Source organism: Centropristis striata, chromosome 9 (genome assembly GCF_030273125.1).
Source record: "Centropristis striata isolate RG_2023a ecotype Rhode Island chromosome 9, C.striata_1.0, whole genome shotgun sequence".
Lineage (NCBI taxonomy): Eukaryota > Metazoa > Chordata > Actinopteri > Perciformes > Serranidae > Centropristis > Centropristis striata.
The window spans coordinates 18,501,066-18,519,825 of record NC_081525.1 but is presented as its reverse complement, the minus strand read 5'-3'; the positions used below and the strand labels follow the sequence as shown (position 1 = coordinate 18,519,825).

At 41.9% G+C, this 18,760-nt stretch overlaps 1 protein-coding gene across 1 annotated transcript; it reads left to right on the top strand.

Annotated features, from left to right (window-relative positions):
* Nucleotides 1-5,596: 5,596 nt before the first annotated feature.
* Nucleotides 5,597-17,698, top strand: ndnf (neuron-derived neurotrophic factor). Its single transcript, XM_059341806.1, has 4 exons — nucleotides 5,597-6,030; nucleotides 13,709-13,903; nucleotides 14,326-14,450; nucleotides 15,566-17,698. Exons 2-4 carry the CDS (start codon nucleotides 13,710-13,712, stop codon nucleotides 16,960-16,962), a joined length of 1,716 nt encoding a protein of 571 aa, XP_059197789.1. The 5' UTR covers nucleotides 5,597-6,030; nucleotide 13,709; the 3' UTR covers nucleotides 16,963-17,698.
* The last annotated feature ends 1,062 nt before the right edge of the window (nucleotides 17,699-18,760 follow it).

The window sequence follows — 18,760 nt, the reverse complement described above, 5'->3', positions numbered from 1 at the left end:
GCTAGAACAAATAAACAAATGTTGTACCAGGCACTAAAATGAACAAGAAATTGAAGAAAAAGGGTGGTCTAATATTTTTTTCCATGACTGTAGAAAAGTCATTGGGTCAGTTGTGAGGTCTGAGTTCATGAAAATCTTAAAGATTATCACTTTGAATTTCTGTTTTGATAACACACGTGAGTGTGAGCTGTGTAATGTGTTACAGATGATGTAATGCTGCTATAGTTTGTCCTCCTCTTGTCTATAGACAGAAAGCAGAGTGATCCTCCTCCCTTTGTGTCTGCCTCCTCACGGCTGTGTTTACAATTGGCATACCATGCCTGGAGCTGCTGCGCTCTAGAGTTTCACTAAAAAGGCCCGGGACGGACTCCTGTTTGAATCTGCCTCTGTGTGTGTGATTGTGAATCTAAACTTTGCTCTTTGTTTATGTCTCCCCCCGTCCCCTGAGTATTTCGGGCACCACTGACATGCTTGCTCCCTCCCTGGATAATAGGATGAAGTTGGGACGCTGACACTGCTGCTCTCTTATTGGATAATGAGAGGAAGTTAGACGCTGACACGACATGCGCTCTTCACTCGTGTCCTCTTTCATCTGGTTTCAATTGTGGCTTTTAGTTCTCTCTATCAAGAGCCAAAAGAGCTTTTGAAGAAAAAGACAGGATGAGTGAATGAGTGAGTTAAAAGATGGCCTAATTTTAGAAATGCTGAAGCACTCATATCACCCAAATGCCCCTTATGTTTATCCGTGTTTATCTCTGTGACATAATGGATCTCTCTACCACACAACAAAGCAGGAAAAATCTTGGAAATGGTTTCATGAAACAAACCCTCCAGGGCCGGCCTTATCTCCACTCACAGCTTCATTTTGTATGAGCTAACAGAAGTATCTGCTGAAGGCCAGGTGGGTACACGAAAACTCAGCACAGGATGTCCTCAACACAGCCCGGTTTCCCGTCACCATCCTTCCCTCCCTCATTCCTTCCCTTGAACTGTAACCTTCTGTCTCTCCTCCCACTCTATCACACTGTGGGATGATGCCTTCACTGTCACCCAGTGTGTACATTTTAACTATATCCAGTGTTTCCAAGAGGATTTTTTTCATTTATAAGTAAAAATGCATCAATCTTGTGCACTTTGAGAGCTAAATGAGAGCAAACACCTCACACAACATTTTTCACAGTTGGGAGATACTGTATTATAGAATCAGAAGCTCAGAGCCGGAGGTTGCCGCCTGGTATGACTGGGAGGTGCGGGCGGTGTTTTGACTGACACTCTGCTGAGCAACGGCAACACAACGCAAAATAACTTTATATTATGAATCATGTAAATATACTTTCCGTAGCTTGAAATGTGACTTTAGCGTGGCACACGAGACTCTGGTGGGCCGTCAGACTCTGGGTAATTAATGGGAAACCCTGATATCTATTAGAGAACATGGCAACATCTTTATAGGTCAGAATTCACCATTGTTTCTCCTCCCTTCCCCCTCTCTAAGAAGAGACAAAAATGACGGGGAGAAATGTTTACAGAGTGGATGTTTGCCTGCTCTTAGCTCTGCTGAGTTAATGATGAACTCAGTATTAGTCCGCTAAAAGGCAGACCTTATCCTTCACTCCTGCAGCTGCAATGGAAAGCCTCTCAAATAAAAATGGATGTGAGGTGAGCAATGCAGATTACACCTCCCAGGCTCCGCTCAGCGTCATATGAATGCATTTCGGTCCTGTAACATATTACTTTCCATCCTCCCTGCATTAATGGATTACCTGAGCTGCTGGGGGGGAAGTGTAAGGAGATCAGTTAGGTGAGGCCACAGTCAGTGACAGAGTTATCCCCCAAAGCAAACACACAAGGCCACAGAGAGCATAATGACTCTCAGTCACAAAGACACAAAATATTACAAATGCTCTCACAAGTCCTTTCCCTTTTTTTTTTCTTTCTTTTTTTTTTTTTTTTTTTTACAACAAATCATTAATGTGACATTCATAGCTGGAAATACAGCTGCTGGCGTTATGATTAGAGCTGATTTTACATGCAACAATCAGGATGGAAAACAAGGTCTGTGAAATGGGTGACTTGATATCCAAAAAGCAAACAAGTCAGACCCACAATCTGCACATTTCACACTGATAATAACCATTAATCATTGCTGTATTTGGTTAAATCCCCATAAGCACACAAAGATAAAAGGTTGGTTCACCTAAGTTACTAAAAACATTTCCCTATGCACCAATAGAGCTGAGAAAATATAGAAATAGAAATAGAAATAGAAATAGAAATAGAATATAAATATTTAGCTCTTATCTGGGGTATAAGAGTATACTTTTGCTTTTTGTCGTGTCTAAGCTGCTTCATTTCTGCAGCAATCCATGTTAAATAACGGTGAATAACATATGATTTGTCATGCTCTTAGCAACTCTTTCTAATAATGAATGCATTGTATAGTGAAACTTAACTAAGGCATGACTCATGAGGATTTAATGCTTTAATGAATGCAGGATGAATTAAAAAATGATCGACTCACTATTGCTTTGATGAATGTGATAGATTCATGCTTAAAGGGGACAAATTATCACATTTAAATGCTTTTATGTATATAAATAAATAAGTTATACTGTCTGAATATGCCTGTAATCATCCAAAAAAAGTGTGTCTGATTGGTCAGCAGTCTCTGTCAGTGCAGCTGAATGACAAAATACAAGTACAGCATTACTTCTAGAGGTGGGGAAAAAAATTGATACAGCATAGTGTTGCGATATTTTGTGTGGTGATATTATATCGTTTCATGGCCGCCAAGCATCGATTCCGATTTGCGTTCCGGACAGACCGTCATTATTTTCATCTTTTTCTTTTTGCAGAGGCCGTAACAGGGTCACTTTTAGGAACATACTGGAGATACTGGTATCATATGAAACTAGAAGTTCTAAGGAATCTATAGGTACCGTGTCAGGATATCATGTCAGGAAGTTGTCGAAATAACGCTGCAAAGTTAGCCTTTTTTTATGTTTCATTCAAAAAAATTCAGAGCAGTGAAGCTTAAAGTTGATAAAATGCTGCAGTTGTTGTCGTCCATACATGTTTGATATCAATTCATTTTGACTGAATACTTTGTTGGTCAGTCTGTGGGTTTGACTCTCATTGTGGAGAAATAAAAAGACTGAAGTGAGATGAATAGACTGAGAATTTTCTTTTATTTGACAAAACAATTCACAAAACACACAAAACAAATAAATTTAATTTTGTGGACACAAAATGCAGTTAAACAGTTAAATCGCAATATATTGTATTGCAATTCTCACCATATCGGACAATGCTTAAAAACGCTATAATATTGTATCGTGACTCAAGTATCGGGATAAAATTGTATCGTGGGGCCTCTGCTGATTCACACCTCTAATTACTTCAGTATATGTTTGTTACGCTTTATTATCTCTTCCCAGAATAAGTGTCCTGGTAAATCTGGATAGTCCAGAGAACACAGTATCGAGGTGACTCAGGAAGTAAGATTCAGCAAATTACATTTTATGTTAAAGGTTGAACTTCATTATAATACCTAAAAATTCTCCCAAAATAAAAGTATTGCTTGATATTACATTTGATTTGGATTACAATCTAAATGCCATTGAGCAAGGCAGCTAACTATAGCAATGCTCCAGAGGATCTGCTCAGTAGAAAGCACCAGATGTGACCGTGCAGGATGTAACTGTGTAAGTGTGAAACAGGGCGTTGTTAGTATAGAGCCGGCTCAGTTGACACTCTCAAGAAAATAGAGGTCAAAAATGTGCATTTTGTGTGAATTTTTTCCCAGTAAATCTGTTAAAATGACATTTTTCTTGTCTCTGCAGAGAAGCTGAAGTAGTGCACAGGGATTAACATTACAGGAGCGCTTTCCACCTCCTTATTCCCCTCCTCCCTCCATCTGTACTAAACTGTCCCTGGTGTGGATACATTTTCAAGATTCTGGCATGTAGCTGGGTCAGTGCATGTGCATGTGTATGTGCGTGCATGTATGTGTGTGTGTGTGTCTGGGGGTTATTGTGAGTGTACATGTCCCCAGAGTGGATTCGTTTTCACAGCTTGGTGGTGTGGCTAATAGCAGATTCAATTTGGCATCTATTTTAATCCCAAGGATGTGAAAGTCACAGCGGCACTAATCATGAGCCCAGGCATCAATAACCCCAACACACACACACACACACACACACACACACACACACACACACACATGCACGCACCTGTGTGTAGGTTACATGTGCAAATACATCACTCGTCCCACTCTCTAAAACATAGAAAATAAACGGCCTGCAGGCTGCGTTATAAACTGAAAAGAAAATGTTGTATTTCAAATTTTGATCTCCTTGAAACTCTTCTATTTTATGCACTCATTTAAGCCTCAATTGGTCACCTTTCTGAGTTAAACCTGTATGCAGAAATAAAATAAAAAAATCTTTCTTTCCAGTGAACACTACACACTGTGTTCTGTGTGGCCTTGTTGCACCAGACACTAGATGACGCTGTTGCACCAACACTTTGTCCAGCCTCCCTCTCTCCCAGCAGCCTGCTGTCCAACAAATCTGCTATTACTGATAGTGAATGGTCAATCTAAGGCTTGTAACCTTATAGAAATATTTTCAGCTCCTATTATCCCGAGGAAAACTGAAGAAAACCCCTGAAATATAAAGCTTATTTTGTTTTATTTGTCTTTTCTCTCTAAAAACATTTTCTAAGCATGGTATCACATGAAACTAATATTCACTACCTCTAGCTTTTCATATGTCCATGCAAATACATCATAAAAGGTAAATGGTGAGTCTGCACTTGTCACCCATCCATCCGGGTCCTGCAGGAACCTGCAGCCACTCATGCGTAAAAACCTGCAGCTAAATGACATGAAAGACGCTCCTCGTGGGAAGGAAACGGCAGCATCCTCTACATCTAGATTGCCGGGACCCCCATCAAGCCATAAATTTGGGGCAATCCATTTCCGAGACAGTCACTGGCTGTTATCTTGGATAAATATTTGCTTCCCTGGGCTTCAAGACAACAGCACTGATGTCTCACTGGGAATTTCCACAGTCGGTCAGCAGTAGTGAAGGCCTATGTGTCATTTTAAAACATTGTGTCGCCATTATCAAAGTAACTGCAGAGGAAGTGTGTTATGGTGATGTAGTGCACGCCCAGGTATCAGGGTCTATGATAAAACATGCCTGCACGCTGTAGCCCCGAGGGTTGCGTGACTTCTGCAAAGCGCAAAAGTAATAATTTCCCAGGGAGCATCAGAGTAAACAGCGAGGAAATTAAAAAAAGCAAAAAAAAGGGGAAACCCCGCTGTCTTTAGATTTATGCGCTGGTGACATCTGACTGTCTGTTTTTATCAGCAACACTAAGCTCAGCCTGCTCCCAATGTGTTTTAAAGTAAAGTTTTTTTTTACTTTTTTAAAAAAACTTTTAAACTAATTCAGGTGCTGTCTGCCAGATCGTGCAGTCAGTGGTTGGAGTCTGAGGGCCAGAGAGAGGAGAGGATCTGTCTGGTCCCTGTTTGTATTTTTTTCCTCTGAGTGGGCTGGTTCTGTGTCTTGGAGTCTTCCTACAGAGAGCGCAGGAGGAAGAAGTTCGCACCAGTTTTGCCTCCAATCCAGTGGAGGTTTCAATAGCAGCAGCGCGGCAGGGGAGGGACGCACTGCCAGCACTCAGGATACCCACTCACACACACACATACACACACTCACACACACTCACACACACACACACACTCACACTCATACACACACTCCTGCCCACTAGAGACCAGTTAAATCCGCAAGAAAACTGCAAACACGCACCAGAACAGTCGCCTAATCCGATTGATAGGCACCAACAATAGAAGTGAAAACTGAAGGGAACTACTGGACACTGTAGAGGACAACTTGTGTTTTCATTTTTCTTTTCAATCGCTTTAGTTGTAAAGCACTTAAAACATTTTTTTGGTGATATCAGAGTTTGAGAGAAGAAGAGCCAGCCGTCAGATAACTTCGCCATTTCATATTCTAAAAGGTAAGATTGTGTTTTTTTACGCATGATTTTGCGTCTTTGCGCACGATCCAAAGCTTTTATGGAATTATAAGATCAGAGAAAAAAACTTCCTCTTCTTTTTCTTTAACTTTTCAAATGTGCATGAACAGCTCCATATAAATGCAGAGCCGGACTCCCCGAGTAAAGTGGTGCCTTTGAAACGGCTGCCAGACAGAGAGAGAAAGAGAAGAGAGGAAGAGGGTTTTGCGGTTTACAACTCCGGGAAGTTAAAAGTTTCAAACACATTTCAATCAAGCCTCAACTCGCATGCTTTTCTTTTTAATCTTATTTTTTGGTTTTGGGCTGCAGCCGATATCACAACTAGCGCACGGACCGTCAAAGTGATGAACTTTAGAAAATCCTCTTTGCTTTTGTGCCTTCCGATGGTTCCCATGCTCCCAAGGGTGACACGGCACCCAATTTATCAATAAGCGCAGTATTTCTAACGGCCTGTGCGCTATGTGCGGCATTCTCTCTGCAAAGTGCAAAAACACTGCACAATGCAATCTGGATATGTTTCATTTTGGCACCTTTTGGGTGCTTTTACGCACCTGTAAGAGCCACACGGGTGTAAGTGGAGCGTCTCGTTTTTCATAGGCTGTACTCTAAACTGTAATACATTTAAGTTGTTTTATAATTGCAGGCAGATTAATGACAGTTTAGCTTATGTTGGGAGTTGTTTTTCCTCATCCGGTCCATGTGAGAGCTTTTCCTCTCAGTCTAATGAGAGACATACCCGGAGTGGGGATTTGAATAACTGTATTTAGTAGCAGGGTGAAGCCACACTGCCTCCCTTCTACTTTCTCAGGAGAATGAATCATGAACAAAAAAAGTCTTAAAATGGGAAGGTCTGCGTCGCATACCGTAACTAAACCGTGATTTGCATATGAAAACTCTCTGGCTGAAAGAATTCCGCCAGTGTTGCTGCTATAGCCGTTCGCGTCCACAGAGAAGTGACAGGCTGCGGTGTGTATATATACAGTCTCCTCCGCTGCTGTCTGTCACACGTCCAGAGTCACCGGTCCTGGAAGATTAAGGACTTTTTTTATTTATTATTTCCTTGTTAAATTATGCATCATATCCACCCACAACCCAGCTCCCAGTCCCCCGGCACATTCACTTCGCAAAGCCCCTCATTATGCTCCCTCAGATGGACACAAGCAGAGGCAGGGCGGCTCACACTTCGCTGCTGAACAGGCTCTCTGTGCTTCTCCAAGCACAACATTAGGGATCATGATTGCAGTGGCGTTTCTAGACCATTTCAAATGGGGGGTGGAGGGCAGGCTCTTTAGGGGTACCAAATATACCCCCCACACATCCACCAACCAGCTCTGTTTTTCAAATTTTAAAAATGAGTATAGTAGTAGTAGTAGTAGTAGTGTTTAAAACATTAAGATGGGGTAAATGAAGGCCATTCCCCTGCTCTATTATGTCTTGTGGGTTGCTGCAGCAATTTTTGACTTTACATGGTTTGTGACACCGATTTGGTGCAAAATGTAACTGTTTTTGATCCCTTGAGAATTGTTAAAAATGGTCAAAAATCCAGCGAAAACACCACATTAAGGAACACCACAGCAAAATTCCAAGCCACAACAAAATCCCCAGCCCAAGCCCTAGATAGGGGAAAATAATACATCTCAACTGCATGCGAAAAACCGCATGTTTTTGCCCCAAACGGCATTAGATTAGCATAATCCAGGGCATGTCGGTAAATGGGAGAACCTTGGATGGCAATCCTTTTTCCTTCCCATATCATAAGGTCGGAGATCTAGGGACTGATTAAAAATGTCAGTTTTTGCCTCAGTGATAGTTGGAGTGATATTGAGCCTGTTTAGTTTTTGCATCAAACTGAATGTGATTGGCATAAAGTGGGAATGTCTGTAAAGGGGAGACACGTAGGTACTCACGGTAATCAATTTTCATCCAGATATCCTGAGGTCAAAGGTCAAGGGACCTCTTTGGAAATGGCCATATCAGTTTGTCCCCCACCAAAAATGTGCCTAAATTTTGAGCATAAAATTGCCCCTTCTTGACAAGCTAGCATGAAAGGGTTGGAACAAATGGATTCCTTGGATTGTCTAGATTTAGACAATGCCAATATATTCACTAAAGACTTAAAACATCCTCTTAAAGATTTAGGGGGTGCCAGAGAGGGTCCAGGATTAATATTACAGAGGCACTGGCCCCCTCCTAGACGAGCCATTGCATGATTGACTCATTTCCCACGACGCAGCCAGGCCCATGTGTGTGTGTGTGTGTGTGTGTGTATGCCCTGCTCTGGATGGATGATGGGCAGTGGGTGGATGACTTTCCCATGGGGCACTTTCTCTTGTAATCTTTAATCACCCTTGCAGCCACAATGCCAGCACATCAGTCACCACTCCCCCACCCCTCAATTCTATCTGAATGGGGATTTTTTTTTTAAGGCAGAAAGCGGCCCTTCGACCTGACCCTCCTCATAGAGACATTCCAGGATGCGGTGCTAAATGCAAGCTCCAGAGATGGACTATAAAGAAGCAGGAGGGGAGGGGAAGAGAGGGCGAGAAGGAAAGGAAACTGGGCTCTCCTTTCCATCATGCTATTGTGCCAGCTTTCGTGGTTCTGATGATGTGGAGAGTTCAGAAACTCAAACTGTGAGTGATGTTGTGGATGGCGGGGTCCTGTAGTGATGATTTAGACTTATACACAGAGTGGAGCGGAGGAATGCGATGGTTTTGGACACACATATGGACACACACACACACACAAGATAAAAATCTCCATTCTTGGATCGGAGCCCTTACCACAGTCTCTACCAATTCATTAATGAGCTGTTTAGCTGTCCAAAAGCACCAGACCTGCTTTGGTTTGGCCTGCCTATAGAACAGGTCCAGGTCCTGTGTGGTTCCATCCTTGGCTCTGAGCCCTTCATATACTCTGCTCACTTCAATCCCCACATTGGCCCTGAAGTGACAGCAGTGATGGAGCTCGCTACCGAGGACCCCACCATAAATCTGCCTTCAGACTTCCTTAACGAAAACACACAGAGGCTTCAGGTCCTGCGAGCCCTGCCAGGCGTCTTGTTGGGTGGAATCCGAAATGTCTCTTTATTTGTGTTGAAATTAAACTGTCTTTTATTCCCTCCCGTTCTGTTAATGAGCTCCATGTGGCAGCAGGCAGGAGGCTTATCCGTCTTGACAAGGAGCTGGAGGGAAGGAGAGAGGGAGATCGGTTAAATAAAGTGTGGGGAGAAAGGGGAGGTCAGGGGCAGTCGGGTGCACGTACGCACACACGTATGACGGTGCTGGGGTTCATGCATGTGTCCTGCTGCACCTCCATACATGGAAATAGTGTGCTGATAATCAGTGTGTTTCTGCTCTGCACACATAGATGATCAGGTGGCTAAAATGCTGCATGTAACTTTTTTGTGCTTTAATCATGAGTAGATTGTGAAAGATTTTCTCTTGATTGATGTTCCTGACAATTTTGCGTCCATCTGGGAGAGGTAAAGACCAAGTGTGAACATTTTGTTTTGGCTTTGTACACGATTTGCTTGTAATGACCCCAAATTAGAGCAGGGTCAAAGCTGTTATACAAGCCAAATGAAGGGATTCCATTCTTCAGATCACACAGAAATGGAGAGGGGGTGAAACTGTAGATGTGTCAAAAGCAGCCATGGGAAAGAAGATCATCACTGTTTCCTCTCTTGGTGCAACCATTGCAAGCAGCATTTGTCCTTTAATCCCATTAAACAGATTCCACAGCTTGCCAATTAGAATACGCTGCATGTTTTTCCAGCCACAATGCTTCGCAAATTCCACTAAAAGTGAAACAAAAAACTATAAATGTATAAATAAACAGATAAAAAGCAACAGCAAAACAAAGTTGACACGATTGTGGGTGACCTCGCCTTAAAATTATCCGTTCCTCAAATTGCGATCATACATTCTTCCCCATTCTAATTAAACATTAGACTTTATTTGTTCCAGATGCAGCTTTTTTGATGTGTTATTTTGGTAAGGGAACTCTGTGGCATGAGAATGGTGCAGGCCCGCATGTAAAAGCAGACCCAGTGCAAGGCTGTGTGACCATGTTGACTCTGCCAGGTCCATGCAACCGCAGCGACCCAACACCACTGCTCTAATATTCAGATGTCATCTCTCTGCAGAATATATTGTGGATGCACGCTAGAGCCCGACCGATGTAGGATCCTTGAGACCGATGTTTAAGCTGAAAGTCATTGTCGAACAGGTCTACGAATGCAAGCTGAGAAAATAAAGAATAAATGAATGAATAAATAAATAACTTAGCAAAATAAACATCAGTTTTGTATCAGTCAGCTGCTAACCATTTAACTATACAATAAATCGAAATAAAATAAATTGCTAAATGAATAGTGGATGTTCAGTGTCAGTCAATTGATCACCTTTAAAATAAATAAAAAAATAAAAAAATAATTAAAAATAATAAAAAAAACAACAACATTTGTGTATGTTCAGTATCAGTCAATTGCTCACCATTTAAATAAACAAATAATAATAATAATAATAATAAAAAACAAACAAACATTTGTATATGTTCAGTATCAGTCAATTGCTCACCATTAAAATAAATAAATAAATAATAATAATAATAAAATAATTCAAAAAACACATTTTGTGTATGTTCAGTATCAATCGCTGACCAGTTAAATAGGAAATAAAAAATACAATAAATACCTATATGACACCATCTCTAATCTCTGCATTATATGTTCTGTAAAAAATTTTTTTTTTCATATTGCCGTATACCAGAAAACATATGCTGATACCTATAGGTCTGTGAATATCGGCCCATAAAGCCAATATATATTACACATGTGGGAGAACTAAAAGGTTCAGTCATAGGGTTTAAATCAGTAGTATCACATGTGAGGAGCACATCGAAGGCACACATCAAATGTACTAATGACAGCGGTGATAAAACCCTTACTGTATGAGTGATTGCAGACATTATGTGTAATGACATCAGTGTGGTGGACGGTGGGTTAGGGGATGAGGCCCTCGCTGTGTCTGTGTGGTGTTTGGGGATGTTGGAATGAAAGACAGCTCTGAGCAGCTCTGTACATACCACCTCAGAGCTGTCTTGAGTATTAATAGACATGTCTTTGTTCCGAGTGACACGCTTTTTCTGAAGTGGAATGAGACAAGCTGAGGCGATAAGGATCTCCACTCTCTGTGTGAGTCAAACCTCAAAGTACCACTTAGGCGGCTTTCCTTTTGCTCTCTGAAGTTTGGGAGGCCGGGCTCAGACAACGGCACAGACCGAGACTCTGACAGGAGCTGTCAGGGCCTTTTTCCCTCTGTGTGTTTTTAAAGGACGATAATGCAGAAATGAAGCCATGTTTGTAGCGTTGAGGCCTGAGTCCTCTGGTTTTACTTATCTCCCTCTGTTTCTGGAGGAAATGAGCGAGGAGAGACAACCAAGAGTAATGGCTGCACTGTATGTGTACAAGTGTGAAAGAGAAAAGAGATTATTTGTTGATGAAGAAACCGTGATCAAGGGGAAGAGACAGACAAGGGAGGGCGAGCGGAGAAAGGGGGAGGGAGAGGGGTCATTAAAAGGACACCATCTCGCTTGCAGTAAATGGCAGTAAAGTATCTGGCTAATCTGCCATCATTACACTGATTAAATCACCAGGGATTTGGCGTTCCCATCAGCTGCAATCAATGGGGCAAAATCAATAGACAGGGGATACGTGAGAGGCTCTCAGCCACGGTCAGCTGCACCTCGTCCCGAGCCACAGCTCCATCTGTGGACTGCACCACTAAACATTTTTATATTAGCATCAATAAAACTCAAACGACATGGATTTGGGGATTTTAACATTATGAAATAGTGTGGTTTCCTGGAGTTTCTAACCATGTCTTTCCTTCACACATCTGTATTTAAATCTAATCCCCTCCCCGCCCCTTCTTATGTGTGGCTCATTCACTCTCCCTTTACTTTTGTCTCTCACTTATTGATTTACTCAAACATGGTGCCTGCGCTTTCACTCAGTTCAAATGCTAAGTGTTAATTAGGGTTAAAACTAAAAGGAAAATAAGGCAAGAAAACTCATTTTCACATAAAATAAAATATGTAGTGGAAACAAATTAAAGCAGAACCCCTATTAAAGACACTGTAGTGTCTCTTGCCAACGCTCAGTGTTGCCAAACAGAACTCACTAAAAACAGTTTAAGGGTTTAAGCTAATGCCAGAGAGAAAGGAAAGGAACAGAAAAAGGTTTAAAGCTTCCCTGGCAAATGATATAAGCCAAGAATATAGATTGAGAATGTGCAGAAAAGAAATACTGCTCTGGTACCACTCTCCTGTCTGTATGCTAAATATTAGCGTATCTTAACATAGCATAAAGACTAGAAATGGGGTAACAGCTTGACTTTGTCCAAAGCTAACAAATCCGCCTACCAGTTTTTTTCTATGAGTTAAGTGTAAAGGAATAGTTTGACATTTTGGGAAGTACATTCTCTGGTCGAGGGTTATATGGAAATATTGATACCAATGTCATTTATTAGCTTAGCTTAATTTAACGTCAGAACTGGTTACCTTTTTTCTCCTATTTTCTTTAAGTTATGTTTTAGTTTTGCTTTAAAGAACACTGATCATACTAATATAAGCTTATCTTTACTTAGCATCAACAGCTAAGTTGAACAGGTAGTCTGGCTCTGTCCAAAGGTGAAACTCACCAACCAGCAACTCTAAAAATTACAAATTGACATGTTGTATCTTAGTTATTTCATTTATACATAAAGTAAATGTAGAAATAAAAAGTTGTGTTTTAGCAAGGGTTGTGTGCTGGTCTTTTTCTTGGCTGAGAGCATTGTTTCCCCCCTATATTCGATCTTCTGACAGAACAGTCTAGCTTCTTCTTCCCCTGTTTCCAGACTTTATGCTAAGCTAAGTTAAGCTAGTCTGCTGCTGGCTGTAGCTTCATATTTACTTTCTGTTCATAAAATGTTAAGTTACAACCAGTGGCGGTGACAGCTTAGTTTAGCACAAAAACTATAAATAAGGGAAAATGGTAAGCAATATATATAATGTGTTAATTAATTAATATGTGGCTCATTTTATTTAGAGAGAGACAGTCTTTGTGCTAAGCTAACCGGCTGCTGCTTCATACAGTCATGGAAAAAATTATTAGACTACTCTTGTTTTCTTCAATTTCTTGTTCATTTTAATGCTTGGTCCAACTAAAGGTACATTTCTTTGGAAAAATATAATGATAACAACAAAAATAGCTCACGAGGGTTTAATTTAAGAGCTGATATCTAGCAATTTGCCATGGTTTTCTTGATAATAACCAAAATCATTATCAAGAAAACCATGGAAAATGGCTAGATATCAGCTTGTAAATTAAACTCTTATGAGCGGTTTTTGTTGTTATCATTATATTTGCCCAAAGACAAGCTTTAGTTGTACCAGGCAGTAAAATGAACAAGGAATTGAAAAAACCAAGTATGGTCTACTCATTTTTCATGACTGTATTTAGCATACAATCTTCTCATCCAGCACTCAGCAAGAAAACAAATAAGCTCGGTCCACCCAAAAAATTCAATCTCTTCCTTCTGTTTCTAGGATTGACCGGTTACCATTCATCCTATAAACATCAGCCTAACTGAAGCGATTTTTCTGTATCTTTCAGAATGAGGCAGTGTAAAGGTTGGAGTGTGGGGCTGCTGGTGTTTTTGGGGCTGGGAGCTTTGGCCCAGAAACTGCCCACGAGAGATGAAGGGCTCTTCCAGATGCAGATCCGAGACAAGTCGTTGTTTCACGACTCCTCCGTCATCCCAGATGGAGCTGAGATCAGTGGCTACCTGTTCAGGGACACACCTAAAAGGTAAGAGACACTCAAACAACAACAGCTGAATGAATTACATAACCTGGTGATTGAAACTGTCTACATGTTGTTATAAGTGCAGAAAGGAGCCAATTCCACCTTCCGCTGCTGACTGAGCCACCGAGGAATACATTAAACTTGCTGATGGCCACTTACTGTAAAAAGATAGGAAACATCAGATGTTGCTCTGAAACATGATCTATTATGTAGATGCAAAAACTAAATAATAAATGACTGAGTCGTGTTCATGTAATTGAGTGTCTGTCAGCTCAGAGCGAGACAGACCAAGGTCAGTGGTACAATAATACCTCTGCGTACTACAGTCGCCAACAGTCTGCTCATGTATTTACCCCACACATCATTTTGGATCATGTCAAAATGCAATGAAGAAATGTCAATACCAGTCCCTGTTATTTTCACAGGTACTACTTTGTGGTGGAAGAAGACAACACACCCCTGTCTGTGACCGTGACACCTTGTGATGCTCCTCTGGAGTGGAAACTCACTCTGCAGGAGCTGCCAGAAGAGGCCAGTGGAGAGGGATCAGGTATAATTGACATCAGGCAGCAGTGGAAGAGGTTAATGACACGTTATGTGGAAATATCACTATCCCCCACACGCAATTAACCTACGCAGTGATGTTAGGCTTTGTGTTTTGGTGGGTTTTAATTAAGTCACAGTCGTAGTGTCTCGTCTGACCACTTATGATGTCTGACTCGGCCCAAGCTGACGTCTGTAATTTCAGAGAAGGGCTCCACTCTAGTCAACCTACTGAATCAAAGCCATTACATCCCTTTACTTAAGCTGTCTTCTTAAGGTAAATCCTGCTGCCCTCTGTCTGTCTGTCTTCCTTCCTCTTTTCCTTTCCATCTTTCTACCTTTTTTCTCCCTCACATTAAAACTTTCTCCATCTGGAGGGCGTCCTTTCAACACCGGAGATCTTGCCAGATGACCAAAGCGGTGGTTTAGATGTGTGATGTGAGCATATATTTGAATATTAACACATGAGCACCTGCATTTCGTGTCTTAGCTTTTGTCAGATCAAGTATTAGAAAATGATTTATTGACCGGTTGAAGGCATGTAACTACGCCTCAAGAGAAAATAATTCATCTTGAAGTAGAATAATAATGTTAACTCTGGACCCAACACATGCAGGACCATTGGTAGAAGTCTGACTCCACAATATGTGTTGGTGCAATAGTTGAACCAGTGAACTTCTTTCCGTCTCTGCAGCTCTTTTTGCTAAATGTCTCTAGTGGGAGTAGATCTTTGAGCATTAATTTTTAGTACACCACTGAGCACACTCTCTGGTTGACAAACATAATATTATGCTTGGGCTGTCTCTCTCACGTAGAAGCTACAAGGCGCCTCTTTGTAGCACAGCTTCCCCGGAAAGGCCAAGTGAATGCTGGCCTGTGATCTTTGGGGATGTTTGGAGTGAAAACATGGCTGCCATGCGAGGGGCTAATCGTCCATGAGGCTTGCAGAGCTTCATCGTGACCTCACAGCATCAACATATCGAACATTTTTAACATGGGTGGAAATTATCTTTCATCCAAGCCAAAAAAATGAAACAGAAGAAAAATATTTGAAAGGTCATAACTACAGACTGGATACAAGGTCAAGCGCTCATGTCGTGTCTATTTGTTTTTGTTTTCCAGGAGAGCCTGAACCTCTGGACCAGCAGAAGCAGCAGGTGACCGTAGACGAGGGGACGGAGCTCTTCACCTACAAGGGTAACGATGTGGAGGCCTATGTGGCCACCAGCACGCCCTCTGGCCTCTACCAGCTGGAGCTGCTGTCCACCGAGAAAGACAGCAACTTCAAGGTGTACGCCACCACGACTCCAGAGTCAGACCAGCCCTACCCCGAGCTGCCCTACGACCCTCGTGTGGATGTGACTGCACTGGGCCGCACCACCGTCACCCTTGCCTGGAAGCCAACACCAACGGGCTTTCTGATGGGTCAGCCTGTCCAGTATTGTGTAGTGATCAACAAGGAGCACAATTTCAAGAGCATGTGTGCTGCTGAAGCTAAGATGAGCGTTGATGATGCCTTCATGCTGGCTCCAAAGCCCGGTAGAGACTTCAGCCCATTTGACTTTGCCCACTTTGGCTTTGTGCCCTCTGACAATGGTTTTGGCAAGGACCGAGGCCTCACGAGTAACAAGATCTCACGGGCGTACACAGCCAAGCCCAGAGTATCAGACATTCAGAAGGTGTGCATTGGCAATAAAAACATTTTCACTGTGTCAGACCTGAAACCAGACACACAGTACTACTTTGACGTGTTTGCTGTGAACTCTGCAACCAACACCAGCACGGCGTACGTGGGAACATTCGCCCGCACTAAAGAGGAAGCTCGTCAGAAGACGGTGGAGCTGAAGGACGGAAAAGTATCAGATGTTTTCATCAAGAGAAAGGGCAGCAAGTTCCTGCGCTTTGCTCCTGTGTCTTCCCATCAGAGGGTCACTCTATTTGTTCACACATGTCTGGACGCCGTGCAGGTGCAAGTGAGGCGCGATGGCAAGTTGCTGCTCTCCCAGAACGTGGAGGGGGTACGGCAGTTCCAGCTGCGGGGAAAGCCAAAAGCCAAGTACCTGATCCGTTTGCGGGGCAGCAGGAAAGGGGCCTCCACTTTGAAGGTGCTCGCCACCACACGACCCAGCAGCAAGCAGCCTTTCCCGTCGCTTCCGGAGGATACGCGCATCAAGGCCTTCGACAAGCTGCGCACCTGCTCCTCCGCCACCGTAGCCTGGCTGGGCACACAGGACCGCAACAAATACTGCATTTACCGCAAGGAGGTGGCTGACAATTATGGCGAGGAGCAGCGACGTCGGGAACAAAACCAGTGCGCCGGGCCGGAGACCCGCAGGAAGTCAGAAAAGGTCCTGTGCAAGTACTTCCACAGCCCGAACCTGCAGAAAGCTGTGACCACAGAGACCATCACAGGTCTGGAGCCGGGCAAGACCTACCTGCTGGACGTTTATGTGGTGGGACACAGTGGTCACTCAGTGAAATACCAGAGCAAACTGGTGAAAACAAGGAAATACTGCTAAATGACTCTGCAAAGAATAAATCTATTATAAATATATATATTAAATAAGTTTATTTAACTCTAAGTGATATTCTACTAAGGAGTGTATACAGACTGACTACTCACACAGCGGATGGGCCTGTGGCAGTGACTGAACTGTTTGTAGAGAGAGATATCAACCTGTATATTTATGTTTACATTTCATTGCAGCACCTCTGGGTGGCCCATAGCGCGAGGTGCTTTGTTACCACGCTTGTCGTCTTGACATGATGTTGCCACTGGGGAGGCAGAACTTCAAAGAAGATTATCTTTCATCTTGTGTGTTTCTTTGTTGCTGCATGACATTTTGCTTTTGTCTGTCATATTTGTTCGTTCCTTCAGTTTCAAATCACGTCGACCTGAGGAGATACAGTAGCTACCCGCATTGTATAGATCTCTTGCTGCATATTCACTACATGTTTTAGGAGGAATTTAAATTATTTTATACTTTTCGTCTCTCTTTCTGATTGTCTGTTTTTATTGATGACAATAATAACTGTTACGAGGAAATTCCAGTTTTATGAGGAAGTTGTCGTAGTTCAGACATTCCCTTATGTATCTCAGCCAGTGTTTGCTCTAGAGCCCATCTTGTAAATGTGTTCTGTGCTGAAGATCTGTGTTATTATCACTGTATCGCTGTGTGTGTCACATGTACAGAGTTGTCCTGCCAATATTCATGTACATAAACACTAAATATAGAACAAGTAATCCCTCTGTCACCCTGGGTGTCATGTTCTTTTGCCAAGCAGTTAACATCACAGTCATGGCTCTGAGATGAGAGAGCACACTGCGTATTGTGTTTATAGACGCTGACGTCTAAATCAGGGTTGCGTAAGCACAACTTGATACTCAGAGGGATTTAAAATGATGACTTGATCCCAAAAATGATTTGTGACAAGAAAAGACAGACAGAGGATGAATTATTTGAAGACACGAGTGGTGCCCATGCTCCACTAAAAAGTTATTACCTCTTGGCACCATTGCTTGCTATAAAAATCAGTGTCTTATTGATGGACATTCTCATAGATGTACAGTAATAAATCAGTGCATCTTAGCATACTTATGACTGCATTTCTTTGTCTCAGCTGGAGAAATATTCAAGTGTTATATGTTGAGGAACTTTTGAAGGAAGAAGCCTACTTAGGACTGATCTTGCACAGGAAAGTTAGCAGAAATGTAAGGAGTCTTTTTCCTTTTTTTTTTTTTGAAAAACACAAAGACTTTATTTGCTGTTGCTTCTCTCTACACTGATCGCCTTAATGATAAAATACAAATGTGTTCACACAGGATGTTGTCTATTAGAAAATTTGCACACCATACATGAAATTATGCTTTATGCAATTTGGAAGATTTAGGGACTATAATACTGAAAACTTAGCATGATTTTGTTGTAGTTTTTATGTTAATTAAAGTGACACCATGTATGTAGAGAAAAATAGAACAAATTAAAAGTTGAATTTCTAAGCTATAAACTGCACCATTGCTTACTTTAATACACTTAAGAGTTTTGCTTCTACAGCATTATTTTTGTCTGCTTATGACCAGCAGCTTTTGGCAGCTAATGTTAGCTGATATTAGCAAAACTTTAATTGCGGTTATGTAATCTTAGTGAGCAAACTTTTTGTTAGCAACATTTCAAAAGATGTGTCTCGGGAACATTACTGACTAAGTTGCTGACTTTGTAATATTTCATTACTACACGCCATGTTAGCATGTAACAAAAATAAACACTGAATGTTTACTTTTCATTGAGTATTTTAAGAATGGTAACTTAGGAGCAA